This window comes from Rissa tridactyla, chromosome 2 (genome assembly GCF_028500815.1).
Source record: "Rissa tridactyla isolate bRisTri1 chromosome 2, bRisTri1.patW.cur.20221130, whole genome shotgun sequence".
Classification (NCBI taxonomy): domain Eukaryota; kingdom Metazoa; phylum Chordata; class Aves; order Charadriiformes; family Laridae; genus Rissa; species Rissa tridactyla.
The window spans coordinates 36,955,896-36,970,338 of NC_071467.1; the positions used below are offsets into that span (position 1 = coordinate 36,955,896).

Consider the following 14,443-nt stretch of genomic DNA (forward strand, 5'->3'; position numbering starts at 1 on the left):
TGTCCGCTGACTTTTCTCACCCACGGCCGCGAAGCTGCAGCTCCAGGGGGGAGGAAAACAAAGGCTTTTTGCCGGCCCCTCGCACAGCCGCCCGGCTCACCCTCCGCGAACTCTTGCCAGGGGATGGAACTTATTGTTTTATGGTTCTGCCCTGGCGGTGCGGGTCGCGGGGGCCCCGGAGCAGCTCCCTGCCCGGCGGCGAGGGGAGGTCGGAGGGGGACGCGAGTTACCGGCCGGCATCGCCCGCCCCGGCGGCGCCCCGGACCCGGCGGCGGGCGGCGACGGGCGCGCCTGCGCTCGGCCGAGCCGCCCGGGGAGGCGGAGGCGGCCGAGGGGGACCTGGCGTTGGGTGACAGGCGGGGCGGGGGCGCAGGGCCCGGCTGGCTCGCCGGCTCGGCCGCCCCCCCGCGCCGCAGGCTCGGTGAGTAGCCCCGTCTTTCTTCCCCGCGGCGGCCAGCAAGGAGGGAGCCCGGTGCGCCCCGCCGGCTCCCCCGCCCTGCCCGCTGCCCACGCTCCGGGGGTGGGGGGAGAGCCGAGCCGCCGCCGGGGCGCGGTTGCCGGGGCTGCCGCTACCTCCCCCGCCCGCCCCTCTGCGCGGCCGCACCGAGGAGACAAAAGCGGACAAAGGGAGGCAAAACGCGTGTTTCGCTGCCGGGGTAGGCAGGGCCGGGCATCGCTCGGCGCTCGGCGGCCACGCGTGTCCGCGGGCCACGGGGGACAGCAGACGGGCCAGCTGGGGCGGCGAGATCGGCCCCGGGGTGCCGGCTGCCGGGGTGCCCGCCGCCGCTACCCGCCCCCCCCGCCCCGGCGTCGTCTTTGTTCCCCTCTCCTCCGCCCGCTGCCGTTCCACGGGCCGCCGAGTTGTAGCGGGGTATTTATTTCAGCGTGTTTATTTTTAGGCTGGAAAATAAAAGGCTTGGCACGGCGACCTTTGGCTGTCGCACCCGGCGCCAAGTAAAAGGGTCGCGCTCTGGCCGGGGCCCACGGACGTGTATGTCCGTCCCCGCTCTTATGTAAATCCGTCTGCTGTCCCCAAGGACGCGGTCACTGGGGCCGTGGGGCGGCGGGCGCTCCCCGGAGCTCAAGGGCTCACGGCAGACCCCGGGGTCGGGCGGGCAGAAGCCGGGGCGGCGGGGAGGGGGGGGCGCAGGGGCCGGCGCCGCTGACCTCCCGCGCTTGCTCTCCGCCCCGCAGATCGGCAGCGAACCTTCCCCCGCTCCCGGAGCTCTTGTCACCGGCGTCGGCGGCGCGGAGAGAAGAGGAGGATGCGGGCGGCGGAGCGGCGGCGGGCGGCGCTCCCCCGCGGCGGCCGGGCCGGCGGCGGGGCCCCAGCGGGTGGCTGCTGAGCGCGGCGCCGCGGGCATGCGGCGGCGGCGGCGGCGGGGAGCAGGAGCCGCCGGGCAGCGGGGACGCCCCGGCGGGCGGGCGGCCCCTTGAGCGAGACGGAGGGAGGATGGAGCCACAAAGGACTTTGGCTGACACGTGCAGCGGGGCGGCCGGCGGCCGCGGCTAGGGCCACCCCCCTCCCCTCCCTCCTCCCCTCCCCGGTATGCTGCGCTCCCGCCGGGCCCCTCAGCGCGCTCGACGCACGGCGGCGATGGAGCCGGCCGGGCTGCACTGAGGCGGCGGCCGGACCCAGCATGGCCTCTGCGGGGACCCCGCCGCAGCGGCGCCCCGGGGCGGAGCGGCCGGCGGCGGCCGGGGGGGGCCGGGCGGAGGCGCCGCGGTGCCGCAGCCTGCCCGCGCTCGGCGGGGCGGTGCCGCGGGGCCGCGGGGCCGCGCTCGGCTCCCCCCTGGCGGCCGGGGGGGGCGGCGGCGGTGCCCCGCCGAGCCCCGCCGCGGGACCGGCTGCCGGGGACGGACGGGGCGGGGGAGCCGCCGCCGCTGGCGGGGCTGCTCGGTCCCCCAGCGCCGCCGCCGGCAGGACGGAGCGCGGCCAGCCGGCGGCGCCCGGCCGAGGGGTGTCCCCCGGTCCCCCGCCGCCGCCGCCGCCGCCGCCGCCACCGCTGCTGCTGGCGGGCCCCCCGGGCAGAGCGTGCCTGCGGGCCGTGCTGGCTGACTCCCGCTTCTTCTTGGTATGCATGTGCTTCCTGACCTTCATCCAGTCCCTCATGGTCTCCGGCTACCTGAGCAGCGTCATCACCACCATCGAGCGGAGATACAGCCTCAAGAGCTCGGAGTCGGGGCTGCTGGTCAGCTGCTTCGACATCGGGAGCCTGGTGGTGGTGGTCTTCATCAGCTACTTCGGGGGGCGCGGACGGAGGCCGCTCTGGCTGGCCGTAGGGGGGTTTTTCATCGCCCTGGGGGCTGCGCTCTTCTCCTTACCTCATTTCATCTCTCCGCCGTACCAGATCCAGGAATTGAACTCCTCCGTCAGTAACGAGGGCTTGTGCGTGACTGGCAATGGCACCGCCAAAGAGCAGTGGGACTCGCCGGCCTGTGTCAAGGACTCTGGTGGAAACGACCACTCTCTCTATGTAGCTTTATTCATTTGTGCCCAAATCCTCATTGGCATGGGCTCGACACCCATCTATACCTTGGGACCAACCTACCTAGATGACAATGTCAAGAAAGAAAACGCCTCGCTTTACCTAGGTAAGGCATCTAAGTACCAGGGTGCTTTGAAGGCTGAACCCCAGGTCTCGCTGAGGGACCTGTTACAGCTACTTCTGCCCTGTTCCTTCTGCACGACATCTGTGCTAAATTTTCCTTCTGAAGTGAACTTTTGAAGTAAAGTTGCCGTGCTTTCCTGTTTTAAAATGTTTTGCAGAGTGGTGAAGAGCTGTGACAGGTAGTGTCTGTAAAAGCAGCTGCACTCACACCCTCCTGCATGGGGAACGGGGCAGCAGAGAAGGTCGGCTTCTCTGACGCTTTTCAGCATTTGGCATTAACCGGTGACTTTTTCAGAAAGCAATGTTAAAAGTTTGCCGTGCCCCTTCAAGTTACTTTTTTGCTAATACAGAAGCTCTGCATCATCCCTTTAGCCTAGAGTCTCTATCTATAATGTTAATGTTTTATAAGCACTTTGAGAGATTTTGGCATGCTTTATTTTACTTTTCCAGCATTCCTTTATCTTTAACTAGCAATGACTTTTTGGCTGGCATTTATAAATTATCCGGCAACTCAGAAAGAGTTAAAAAAAAGGTTGATAAAACAGCAAGTAAAACCTTCAGGGTTAAGAGCTCGGTTACAGGAGCTCAAGGGATTCAACAAAATCAAAGTCCGATCTGGCACCTGGCTTTCAGCAGGTACAGACAGGTCTTCCTGATAGTCATTCTTAGGATGGGAGAAGGGGATTTCTCAGATAACTGAGTGCTAAACTTTTTGGGAGTTTGAACATGGTAACGAACACCATACGTTTTTGATTGTGTAATGTGTAAGAAGACTTGACTATTCTCTGAATTTGCATTAGTATCTTACGTGGTTCTGTAAGAAATGAGCCTCATGTACTCCTTCAAATTCTTTTCCAATAAGGAGAGGCACTTACGGGGCTGAGGGAGCTGCCAAGGGATTTTGGATGCTCAGCATTACCATTTGCAGTTCAATTTACTTTGGCTTTACGATAACCGTGGAGATAATCATTCCATGTAAAATAGACGTGCACAAAAGGAATACACTCAGGGTGTGTGTGTAATTACTTTATTAAGCAGAAGTAGTGATCCGGATCAGTATTTTTATTCCTTTTGACCTGTTCTTCAGCAATTTGGCTGTTCCCTGAACCGTTTTAAAGCCATGCGCAGTCTAAGTGCGGTGTCTTGAGAAAGCCTGAGGCACTGTTGGTTTTTGGAAGGAGGCAGAGGTATTATCTGCGGGGTTTTTTTCTGTTGTTTTCACAGCATTGCTAATCTGCCTGATGAAATAGTTGACAAAGTGTTTTCCTGCTCTTCCTCCCCTCTGAGAAAGGTTAAGTGGTATGGAAATTTAGATTAACCCGGAAACAACTTTATTGGCAGTATGAAAAAGCAAAGAATCTTGTTGCTGAGGTTAGTAACTGTAGTTTGGAGCAGCAGAGAACGGACCAAAACTTTTGCAAACAGTCCTCAAAAATGTGGAAAAAAGGGACATGGAAAGGCTGTAGGGGAGGAATGAAGGGTAAAAGAGTTGAACGCTGGGAGAGGAGGAAGGAGGAGGTCGGTGGTCGGAAATCCTCGCTCTGCAGGAGAAACGATGCCTGCCACCGAAGCGCTTCTACCACAGGAAATTGTAATTAAGTGACTCAGGTAACTTTTAATTGCAGCAAAGATCATCCTTAAAGTTAACAAAGGTAAAAGACACTAGCAGCTGTTGGAAGACTGTGTGTGACCCTGTCGCCAGGCACTAAGTCAGCTTTGATCTATACCGGCAGTACCCTCGTAGAGCTGAAGTTCCTATGTAGTGACTGAGGAGGTGAAGACGAGGTACCCAGCTACAGCGTACATGAAAAATGTATGTCTGTGGTCTGATTGTGTCCACAGGGAGAAGAATTAAAATGAACACAAAGCATGTTCAAACATCGAGTGAAATGTACCATCACCTCCTTTCAGTCTTTAAGCTACTCAGGGCTGGAAGCAATGTTGCTTGCCATTGGAAATCTTGGTATTATCTTTTTTAAATAGTCTGAAATTCTGAGGAAACTTTTAACTTGTTCAGGTTTGAATATTTACCTCACTTTATTTAGACTTAGGCCAGTGACTTTTTGAGGGGCGGGATAAAACCTGAGTTCTGTGAAAAAAAACCCAACATTGTTTGGCACATTGATGTGAACAAACATGGGGTTTTTTTTTTAGCTTCTCAGTGGTTTGGAATGTTTCATGTCCTCGAGGAGAGCAGTTTGTGGGGAGCAGGCAGCTCAGCCGGGCACAGGGACGGGATAGAGGTGGCCAGGGCATGGCTCCGCAGGCCAGCCACCGCACATCTTGCGTTATGCAATGCCTGTTTCTCAAGGCAGTGGGATTTTATTACTAGGGCAAGCTATGCAAATGATGTCAAAATGTAAAAGGTATGCATGCGTGTAGCCATGAGCTAACAAAAAGTCTTGGAGTGGGGCCTGGGAGCTGAAGTTTTGAAAAGAGAGGAAAGCCCAGTGAAACAGATCCCAGTCACACAGATACATGTATCTGAGCAAGGACAGTTAATTAAAAAACAAAGTATCCTCTAACACTAAGTGGAAGGTTGCTAATGTGTGTGATTGTAATCATGCTGCGATTGCATTCTATGTTGGTTTTTTTTTTTTTTCCCCAAAGAAAAGTAACATTAATATAAAGATGTGTTAGTTTGTTTACAATCATGCACATGGTAAAAGTTCCACCGAGCTGCAGAACTGAAGAGCTCTTCAGCCCCGCCAGTGTGCCCACTAATCGTAGGTCAGTAAAGCCCCCCTGAGTATTGCTAATCCTGATTCTGCAAAAACTCACCTTATGTGGCTGTGGAAGCTATTTTATTTATTTTCCAAGTTAATCCAGCTCAGGGCTTGAGTGGCAATAGCATATCCTCTTAAGTGTAGGCATGCGAGCTCAATGTGGACAGCTGTTTTAACATTCCTGGCTGGAAGTCCTGCTCTCAAAAAACATATTTGATGCTTATACATAGTCTCTTGGCTGCCTACACTTAAGTCCATCTGTCAGGGTGGCACGGCGCCAGTTTACAAGGTGGTATGTCATTTTTAGGAGGACAAAGGTGCCAAGCGGGGACGTGTATTTGGGCCGCTGGCATAGCGATGTGAGAGCTCACTCTTGTGTGGGATGTTTCTTCCTCATGAAGGCAGTGCCACCTCCGGGTCCTCCTGCCCCTTAAACCTGGTGGTACTTTGATGCCCTGATGCTAACTTTGAGAAAATGTATGACATCAGGCTTGGAAACAAGTCGTGATTGTAACAGGTGCCTAGGAAATATAAGAACCAGCTCCCTTAATCACAGATAATCCAAAATGGAAGTTGCACGCTTTCTGTAAAAACTGGGCAATCACTAAGTTGTCTTTGTCAGCTCCTAAAGTCTCTTCCTTCTGTGCTCAGCTGTACTGTAGCATGTCTGTTGTCAGCTGCCCGACGTGTGCAGGTTCTCCTTTTAATTAATTAATTATTTGAATTAATTGCCATTTAAGTTGGAGTTGAATTGGACTTCGTGAGCCTTGTTTTGTACTGTTGGTGGTGTTTCTGCTACTTGTAAAATTCTAGCACTTACAGCATGTTTTGTGCTTTTTCGAAACTTTTTTTTTTTGGTAGGGATCCAGTAATTTGCCTTGAATGTGAATTTACCTCGTAATTGTATCAGGAATTTTAAAAGCAGTTTTCTTCAGTGTGGCAATTTGAAAGGGACGTTTTATTAGTGCAATTACAATGCCGGAATACTTTTTAACTATTTTTCTTCTTTAGCAAGTGTTTATTATAATAAAAAAAGGAATTTGCATTGAAAATTCATGCATAGAAAGTCAACGTTAGGTTTTACAGAAATATTACATTAATGAGAGTATTTGAGCATTCAGGAATGGCTTTCAACCAGTACACCCCAAAAATGGATAGTGGATTAATTAGTAATTGTGCTAAGGATAGTTTGTTTCAGTTTCCAGAATGATATAGGCTGGTCAGGATATGATATGAGAAAAGGGTCTAAGCCAGTTTAATTTCATGGAGACTCTCCATAGTTTTGGGAACAAATCGTAATTACAAAACACAAAGATAAAGCTTTTATGACATAAAAGCTGAAAAATTGGATAAACCTGTGTAAATGGGTTGGTGCAGATAATGCCTTGAGAGCCAGGGAAGAAAATCCTTTCCTAACCTGGAAAAAGAATAAATATTTAGACTAGTTTCAGAAATGTTTTGGACTCTAGCTTTGTTTTCATGAGGATCATTTGTGGGTTGCTGTTCCTAGCATTAGGTAAACCATTTCACTGTGACTATATTCTGCTTGGAAATCACCTTCTTACCAGTGTTTTACAGCTGGATGCTCTGTGTACCCCTCATGTCTTTTACATAATTCCCCCAAACCTGTATGTATGTAGATTGTATTTACTGTATTTCTAGTTAAATCTACCCCTATATCCATGTCCCACCTGGAAGGAGAGGGCAGAAGGAGTAGTTTCACATACTCCATCAGGAACCCACCGCCCCTGCCTGGGTCCTGAGGCACAGTGCAGCTGCTGAATGAACTGTGTCTCCGTAATGCGCCGGTGCCTGGATGTTGGCACGGGAAGCACAGGATTTTTGTGCCGCTGGGATTGATTTGTCTTGGTCTGGCCCCTTCTGGGATTATGGATGCCACCGGAGGACAGGAGCTGGAGCCTGCCAAGGGCATCAGGTCCTCTGTACGGACACTGCAAGATCACTGAGGTTTTCCAAGGCTGGAACAGGAGGGACTGTCTGGAAGCAGCAAAACGGCTGACCAGCATTTCATTTTATTGTCATCATTCAGTCGATGATCACTTGTGGTTTACATTGAATACGCTTCCTGATACTTGGTACCCGAAAAGGCTAGTTCCTATAGGGTTTTCTCAGCATTGATCCCTATACTTAGTAAACCCTACACACACAGTACATTTATTTTTACAACATGCCTGTGAGGAGGGAGGATTTTATGAATCAAAAATTGAAGCAAAAGGGCATTGAAGCTGAAACTGGCAATGCTGTTCACCAGCATTTTTTACTGCTTGCTGTATTTCCCTTGTAAAAGAGCAGCGTGCTGAGCTTATTCCTCAAATACAGGATTTTAGTTTATCTGAGTGAAAGCCACGTCTTGGTTTATCCATAGGCTAACACTAAGACTTGGCCCATCAGCAAAATCCTTTTTGTGCAGACTTGTCGTTGCTTTGTTTGCACACCCAGCTGGGCAGAGCTGCGCTGTGCCCTCGGCTGGGCATAGGGAGCATTTTGGGATGCAGGTGAAGTGACTGCGGGTCTGTTTGTGCCTGTGGATTATGCTGTTTTCCCACACAGATGATTTAGCACACAGAGGGTTCAGTATTGTGCTTCTCTGGCATTTCTGTAACATCTTTTTTTGTTAAAACGCTGATCAGGCAGCAGGCACAGTTCCTAATAATTACTTAAAGTAGTGCTATGCAGGTTTATTATCCGTTCCTATAACTGAGGAAATAGAAAGATAGATTTTACTTTTCTTCTCCACTTTGTCTCCTGCTCCAAAGGTGGACTGATAATTTTTTTTTGTATTGTTATCCTATATATAATTTCTTTAGGCATTTAGAGAAGGTGGGGTTTAGTGTCTGTGTAAGCAGTGTGAGCATACAGTGAGTTCAATGAAAGGTGGGGGCAGCCTTTCCTCTGAAGTTTTCTGCCCGAGGGGTTTAATGTTGTGAGTGATACACCTTCACTTGCCCTGCCAGTGTCACGTCCCTTAGGGATGCTTCCTGCATCTCTCCTGCAGTGTCCTTGCCATGAGCTGTGTCATTGTTCACAAGCAGTTGGATTGACAAAGCATGGCATGAAGTTACTGGCAAAATGTGCTTTGCCCTTCTTAGGAGCAAGAAGAGACTTAGGCACGTACTTCCCTGTTTGTCTCTTTACTTTTATATGAAAGGAGAAAAACTGGGTTGGGTCCAGGGGTCTGAAATGCACTGAAGTCTCAGGCCTGGTTGTGTTCCTTGCTTAGCATTTGTCAAAATGCTCAGCGTTTTGTTTCTGAGCCTGACAGTGCCCTTTTCACCTGCTGGAGCTTGGGAATGGTGTTTTCTCGGAGATCAGCTCCTTTCTTCTCTGGCCAGCTCTGCTGCAGGGCTGGTTTGGGCAGACAAGTGTCTGAACCTGCTGCGGTCCCCGGAGAAACTTGGAAACTTAGATGTGAAAGTGGCCTTTAAGTAGCAGCTTGTTTGTACCTTCTCCCAGGAACTGAAGGCTTGGGACCTAGTGTCTGATTACCCCAGGGCTGGAAACTTTAGCTCTCTAGCTCTCTGCTGGATACCGTGACTCTTTTGTAAAGGGTCACTGTAACTACTCCTGTTGCAAGTGGATTAGAGGTGCTTTGTGTTTCCTGCATTTTTCCCTTAACTTTCATTCAGTGGTGACTCACCTGGGAGGACTTAATTGCTGTGAAAGTGCTTATGCAGTCAAAAGAGAGGAGACCGGATTTCTCCCTACCATCATTCAAAGATACCTAGGTTTCTGTCTTGGCTGTACAAGGAACATGGGCAATGGTAGAAATGAGGCTCAACCTGCTGTTTCATCCTGAAGGCCAGGATCTAAAAATTCTCATTTTTAAAGTAGGTGGATGGATTTCATGCGTGGATATTAAAAGAGCAGAAAAGTAACTCAATCAAATCAGACTCTTCAGTCTCGCACTCTCTTTTTAATCCCATTTTAAGTCTTTTTCACCCTGATAGCATTTTAAACCCCTTGTTACTTGGGAAGCATGAACTCAGTTTTCCTTTTTTGTTTTTACATGCCTTTCCCATTTCTTCTGAAAACAGTTGTGGAGTTACCATGCAAAAATGGCACATACTTCAGCTAGTCCCCTCTGGCAGTTGTTGCCTCTGTTGACTGTAGGGGTCAAAGTAAATGTTAGCTCTGCTTCGCGTTGCTGATGGATGGGACGGTGCCACGTGGACTCTGAGGGCAGCGCAAACCCATCGCCTGCCTTTGTGTGAATTGTTGGAAGAACTGTCAAAATCTCAGCTCCAAGTCCAAGGGTGCCTCTGCAACTTCCCCTCAGCAGCTCTGGGAGATGCTGGGAATCGTTCGGGCTGTAATCTGAAGGCGCTGAAGTGGCACAGTCGGAAGAGGGAAATGTTTTCCCTGGGGAACCTGTGGAAGTGAGAGCTCTGCACAAGGAGCAAACAACTTGTGGTTGATGAGAAGCTCAACATGTCCCGGGAATGTGCGCTCACAGGCCAGAAAGCCAACCGTATCCTGGGCTGCATAAACAGAAGCGTGGACAGCAGGTCAAGGGAGGTGATTCTGCCCCTCCACTCTGTTCTTGTGAGACCCCGCCTGGAGTACTGTGTCCAGCTCTGGAGCCCCCAATGTAAGAAGGATATGGACCTGTTGGAGCGAGTCCAGAGGAGGGCCACGAAGACGATCAGAGGGCTGGAGCACCTCTCCTATGAAGACGGGCTGAGAGAGTTGGGGTTGTTCAGCCTGAAGAAGAAAAGGCTCTGGGGAGGCATCACAGCAGCCTTCTAGTACCTAAAGGTGGCCTACAGGAAAGCCAGAAAGGGGCTTTTTATAAGGGCTTGTGGTGATAGGACAAGGGGTAATGGCTTTAAACTGAAAGAGAGTAGATTTAGAATAGATATTAGGAAGAAAGTATTTCCTGTGAGGGTGGTGAGGCACTGGCACAGGTTGCCCAGGGAAGCTGTCAATGCCCCATGCCCGAAAGTGTTCAAGGCCAGGCTGGATGAGGCTTTGAGCAGCCTGGTCTAGCGGAAGGTGTCCCTGCCCTTGCCAAAGGCATTGGAACTAGCTGACCTTTAAGGTCCCTTCCAACACAAACCATTCTGTAATTCTGTGAGTCTAGGAACTGTGTTGGCCTTCTGAGTCCTGGCATCCATGCTTTTATTCAAGCACTGTGGTGCTTTTACCACGGCTCAGTTGGACTATCTGAGCACATGGGCTGAAGCTAGCAAAGTTATGAGAGCAGACAACTCTGCAGTGTGCGTGCAGCTAATTTCACTTGAGTCAGCCAGATCTGTACCCCAACTCCTTCCAAATGCCCAGAAAAAACCAGAACATGATGGGAAAGAATATGTCAGTGTCCGGCAGCACGGAGAAGTATGGGCTGTGTCTTACTTTGCCACCGCACAGTTGGGAGTTTGGTCATCTGTTGTGCTGTCACAAGGCCAGAAATTCAGACACACTGCATGGCATTAACGGGAGAGCTAATGAACCAGGGTCTTTCCTCTTCCCTTCTTTTCTGCCACAGGGAATTTGTTCTTACCTGAGAAGTGGGGAAGCGTGAACAGAGAAACTCAAGTGCTATTTTACGCTGCCGTTAGACCTGATAGTCTAATCTAAACCCACTAATTCTCATGTAGGTAAACAGCTCACTTGTCAGCAAAGACAAATTGCACCAGTGAAAAACATCGTACACTGGTATGAATTACATTTCATGGTAAATTTGTAGGAGAGACGCAGTTGGAAAAAAAAACATGTATATTTTTACTTGTAATTTGAACAAGTGGTTACAAAAATTATTCGAAGAAAATAAATGTGAATTGTATCATTTGAAGAACTTGCAAAACAGTTCTGCGTGTTCGCTAATTGTATGTTCCTGTGCTGTTCCTCTTTGATTTTCTATTCCAGTTTCAGTACAGGTTCTTTTTAAGCAGCTTGCTTTCTTTTCATTATCTTGCTGGGATATTTTTTGGTTGCTCCCATTTTTTTCCTTGCATGTATGTACATTAACACTTTCTTTGCCTTGCACCTTGCACAGTAGGACCTCAATCTGACTGTTATCCTCTGTGCCTTTTACCCTTGGTGTTTACAGGATTAGAATGAAAGCCTCAAGAGTGTCTCAGCATTGATTTTCTTAAAATACAGTGCTGCTGTGAAACCATCCACCAGCTCTTCGGTTGTTTGAATTTAGTAAGCTTTTGTAAATTAGCAACTACTTTCCATATTTATCTGTCTGTTTTCAATCAGCTTCTTCTGAGTGATAAAAAGTAGATCCTGGATGGATTCTCCTGTGGTTGTATCCTTTCCTTTATGGATTAATTAAGCTATCCTCTAGAGTCAGAATATTTGAGATAATCCCTGTATTAGCTGAGCGTATCTTCTCATAGATGCTTTGCTAGCCAGGGCATGGTATTTGCTGTTTCATGCTCAAGTTGTGGTTTACCCCAGTGTTTGTCACAGATTTGTTCACAGTGCTTTCCTTCGGGTGTCATGTGGGCCCTCAAAGGTGCCAGCGGGCTCCTGAAGTCAAGCACTCCCAATGACACCTTAGATCCCACTTCTCCTTTTTTTCAGTCCCTGGTTAGATTAAAATCTAAATACCCGACCTCCCCAGAAGTCATTTTAAGAAAAGTGTTTTTGTAGATAAACCAAAGTAGATAGTGAAATAGTTGTGAGCACTGCTGTGGTGGCTGCTAACCTGTAATTAGGCAAACAAAATGTGTTAAGCAAGCCCCATTTGCATCTAAAAATATCTAAAGAAAATAGTCTGTAAGATATTATCTGATGTTGCTGGGTGTTAAGCTTTCCCTGTACTTAAAGAGAAATTGCTGTATTCAGCTGAACTGTTGACTCAGTAGATTTTGCTACGTGTAAGACAACTGAAAACACTACCTTTTCCACCAAAGGCCCCAAAAAAATGAGCCCATATAGGCTCGCAGGTCAAAACCATGTGAAATTCATGAGCAAAATCCCCTGAGGATGCTGATAGGTGGGACTTTTCAGCTGAAGAGAAACCAGAAAAGGTGAAGGAGAAGGGGAGGTTTAGTGCCAGTGGCGTGGGACCGGCAGTGCCTCTTTGGTGCGCTCCGAGGTGGTGGGGGGCAGAGCCAGAAGAGGAGTCCTGGGGCCGATTCCAGATGGAGTTCATGGGAAGGGCTGAAGGTGCTGCTGTAAGTGTCTGTGGAGTCCAGGAAAGCCCCTGGCAAGTCCTGGGAGTCTTTGAGATGGAGAAAACAGAGCAGCTTTGTTTCTGCCTACGCTTTTTTTGGCCCGCAGCTCAGCATCTCCCGCTTTTGCCCAACATGCCTCTCCACGCCGTTCATTGAACCCTGCCATTTCAGTAGCTGGAGTTTAAAAAATAATAACAAAATAGTTTGCCACTTTGTGATTTTTAATCTGAATTTACATTTCCATTTGTTACTTCATCCAAGTGAGTGAAGACCTTCTGGAGTGAATTAGCTTCAGTAATAACCCTCCCATTTAAAAAAGTAAAAAATTCACAGAAGACCGCTACAAAATATTAGAGTCTGTAATTTCTGTAAACATGATGGGCAATTTATATCAACTTGATTTAATACAGCTGTCTAGTGACAGAAATAGTGAGGAGATCCCTAGGGAAATTTTATAGTCATGGAGGAATACAGATAACACATGAGCTTTTGAGTCTGCAGTATGGTAGTGCTGATGCACACAAATTCAGGCATTTATCTGCTAACTTATATAATTGGCCTAAAAGAGGAATTTCAGAAAACTGCGTTTCTTGTGCTAATAGCATGACTGAGGGCAGGAAGTGGGGTTTTGGGGTTGTCTGAAACAAGTAGGTGTTTGTTACCACACCTGGAGGTCCCCTTGTACAAAGAGAGTAAAAAGGCTGTAACTCAGCACTGCATCACTGTAGTGTAATGCCATACCGTAAATAATTTTTCAAAGGAAGAGCTAAGGACTGAATTGATGCTTGAAGGAAGAGCTGTACACTAAATTATAGTTCCTAAATAGCAAATGCACTCTCTTGGTATGTGGAAGCTCTGTATATTCATTGACCTCAGTGACTAAATAATTTACTGGGACAGTGATCATAATGCCAAAGATATAGCTAGGCAGTGTGAATTCCTTTGGCTGCAGAAGCAAAGTAGGCAATGATATCCGTATGTTTACTCCCATGGCTTTTCCAAAAGCTCTGGGAGAAGGAAGATGAGCGCTTCTAAAAGAGTACTCTTCGCATTTTGGAGTACCTCTGTGCCTGGGCCTATGCTATAACCTTTCTTCATTATCTTTGCTCCTTGCCTTACTTGGTATTTGCTAGCAATTGATTTTTGGTTTGATTAGGACATTTTTTGCGCTTATTGAGTTTATGGGTTATAAGTGTCCAAAGCTGGAGCTCCAGCTCATAACCTGTAAACTCTATAAGATCCAGCTTTGAACACTTGGAATCAAGTAGGGCAGAGACAGCATAGTAGGGAGGTATTTCACCTTGAAAGGCAAAATAAAAAGAGTGGGTAAGGCTACTGCACCCATGGATTTGTGATAATTAAAAGAAGATCAGCCGTCTATGAGAAATGAGGTAAAACTGATTGCCTAGCTAAAGGGGAAAGGAGTTGAAAAAAGCTTTTAAATCTGGTGAGTTAGAAGCCTTGGGTACGTATATCCCTTCTCAGCCTACAGTAAGAATATGAGATTCAATTTATCAGAGAAAAATAGAGGAATATATGAAGTAATATAATTTTAAGAGTTCCTACACTGATGTTGTTAGAGCAGCTATTACTCCTTTGGGTAAGTAGTAATATTTTAAGTATTCGGATAAGGTAAAAATGAGCTGTTTATGATCAGATAGATCTGTAATAAACTTCCCTTCATCCTTATTCCCCTCTTTATCCTCCCCTGCATCCCCACACTCCAAATTTAAATCCTACAAAAAGAAGAGCTTACTGTGGGTCTGATGCAGTGTGATGCTTTCAGGAAGCCCCCATGTTTTAATTCTTAGAGTTGTACTGTATATTCATGCATATCTTGAGTATTACAAAGACGGAAGAAGGGATCTATCAAATGTCATAGTTGCAGCGTGTGTGAGAAATGACATCCCATTGTTTGCCCAAGTTGGCATACTAGAATCTTTTGCTAACTGTTGGG

At 48.6% G+C, this 14,443-nt stretch overlaps 1 protein-coding gene across 1 annotated transcript in view; it reads left to right on the forward strand.

Moving 5' to 3' along the window:
- Positions 1-1,362: 1,362 nt before the first annotated feature.
- Positions 1,363-14,443, forward strand: part of SLCO5A1 (solute carrier organic anion transporter family member 5A1) — an 85,243-nt gene continuing 72,162 nt past the window's right edge. The window contains exon 1 of the mRNA XM_054192560.1: positions 1,363-2,595. Within this exon, the coding sequence (XP_054048535.1) occupies positions 1,641-2,595 (955 nt within the window). The 5' untranslated portion in view covers positions 1,363-1,640. The remainder of the gene's footprint in view (positions 2,596-14,443) is intronic.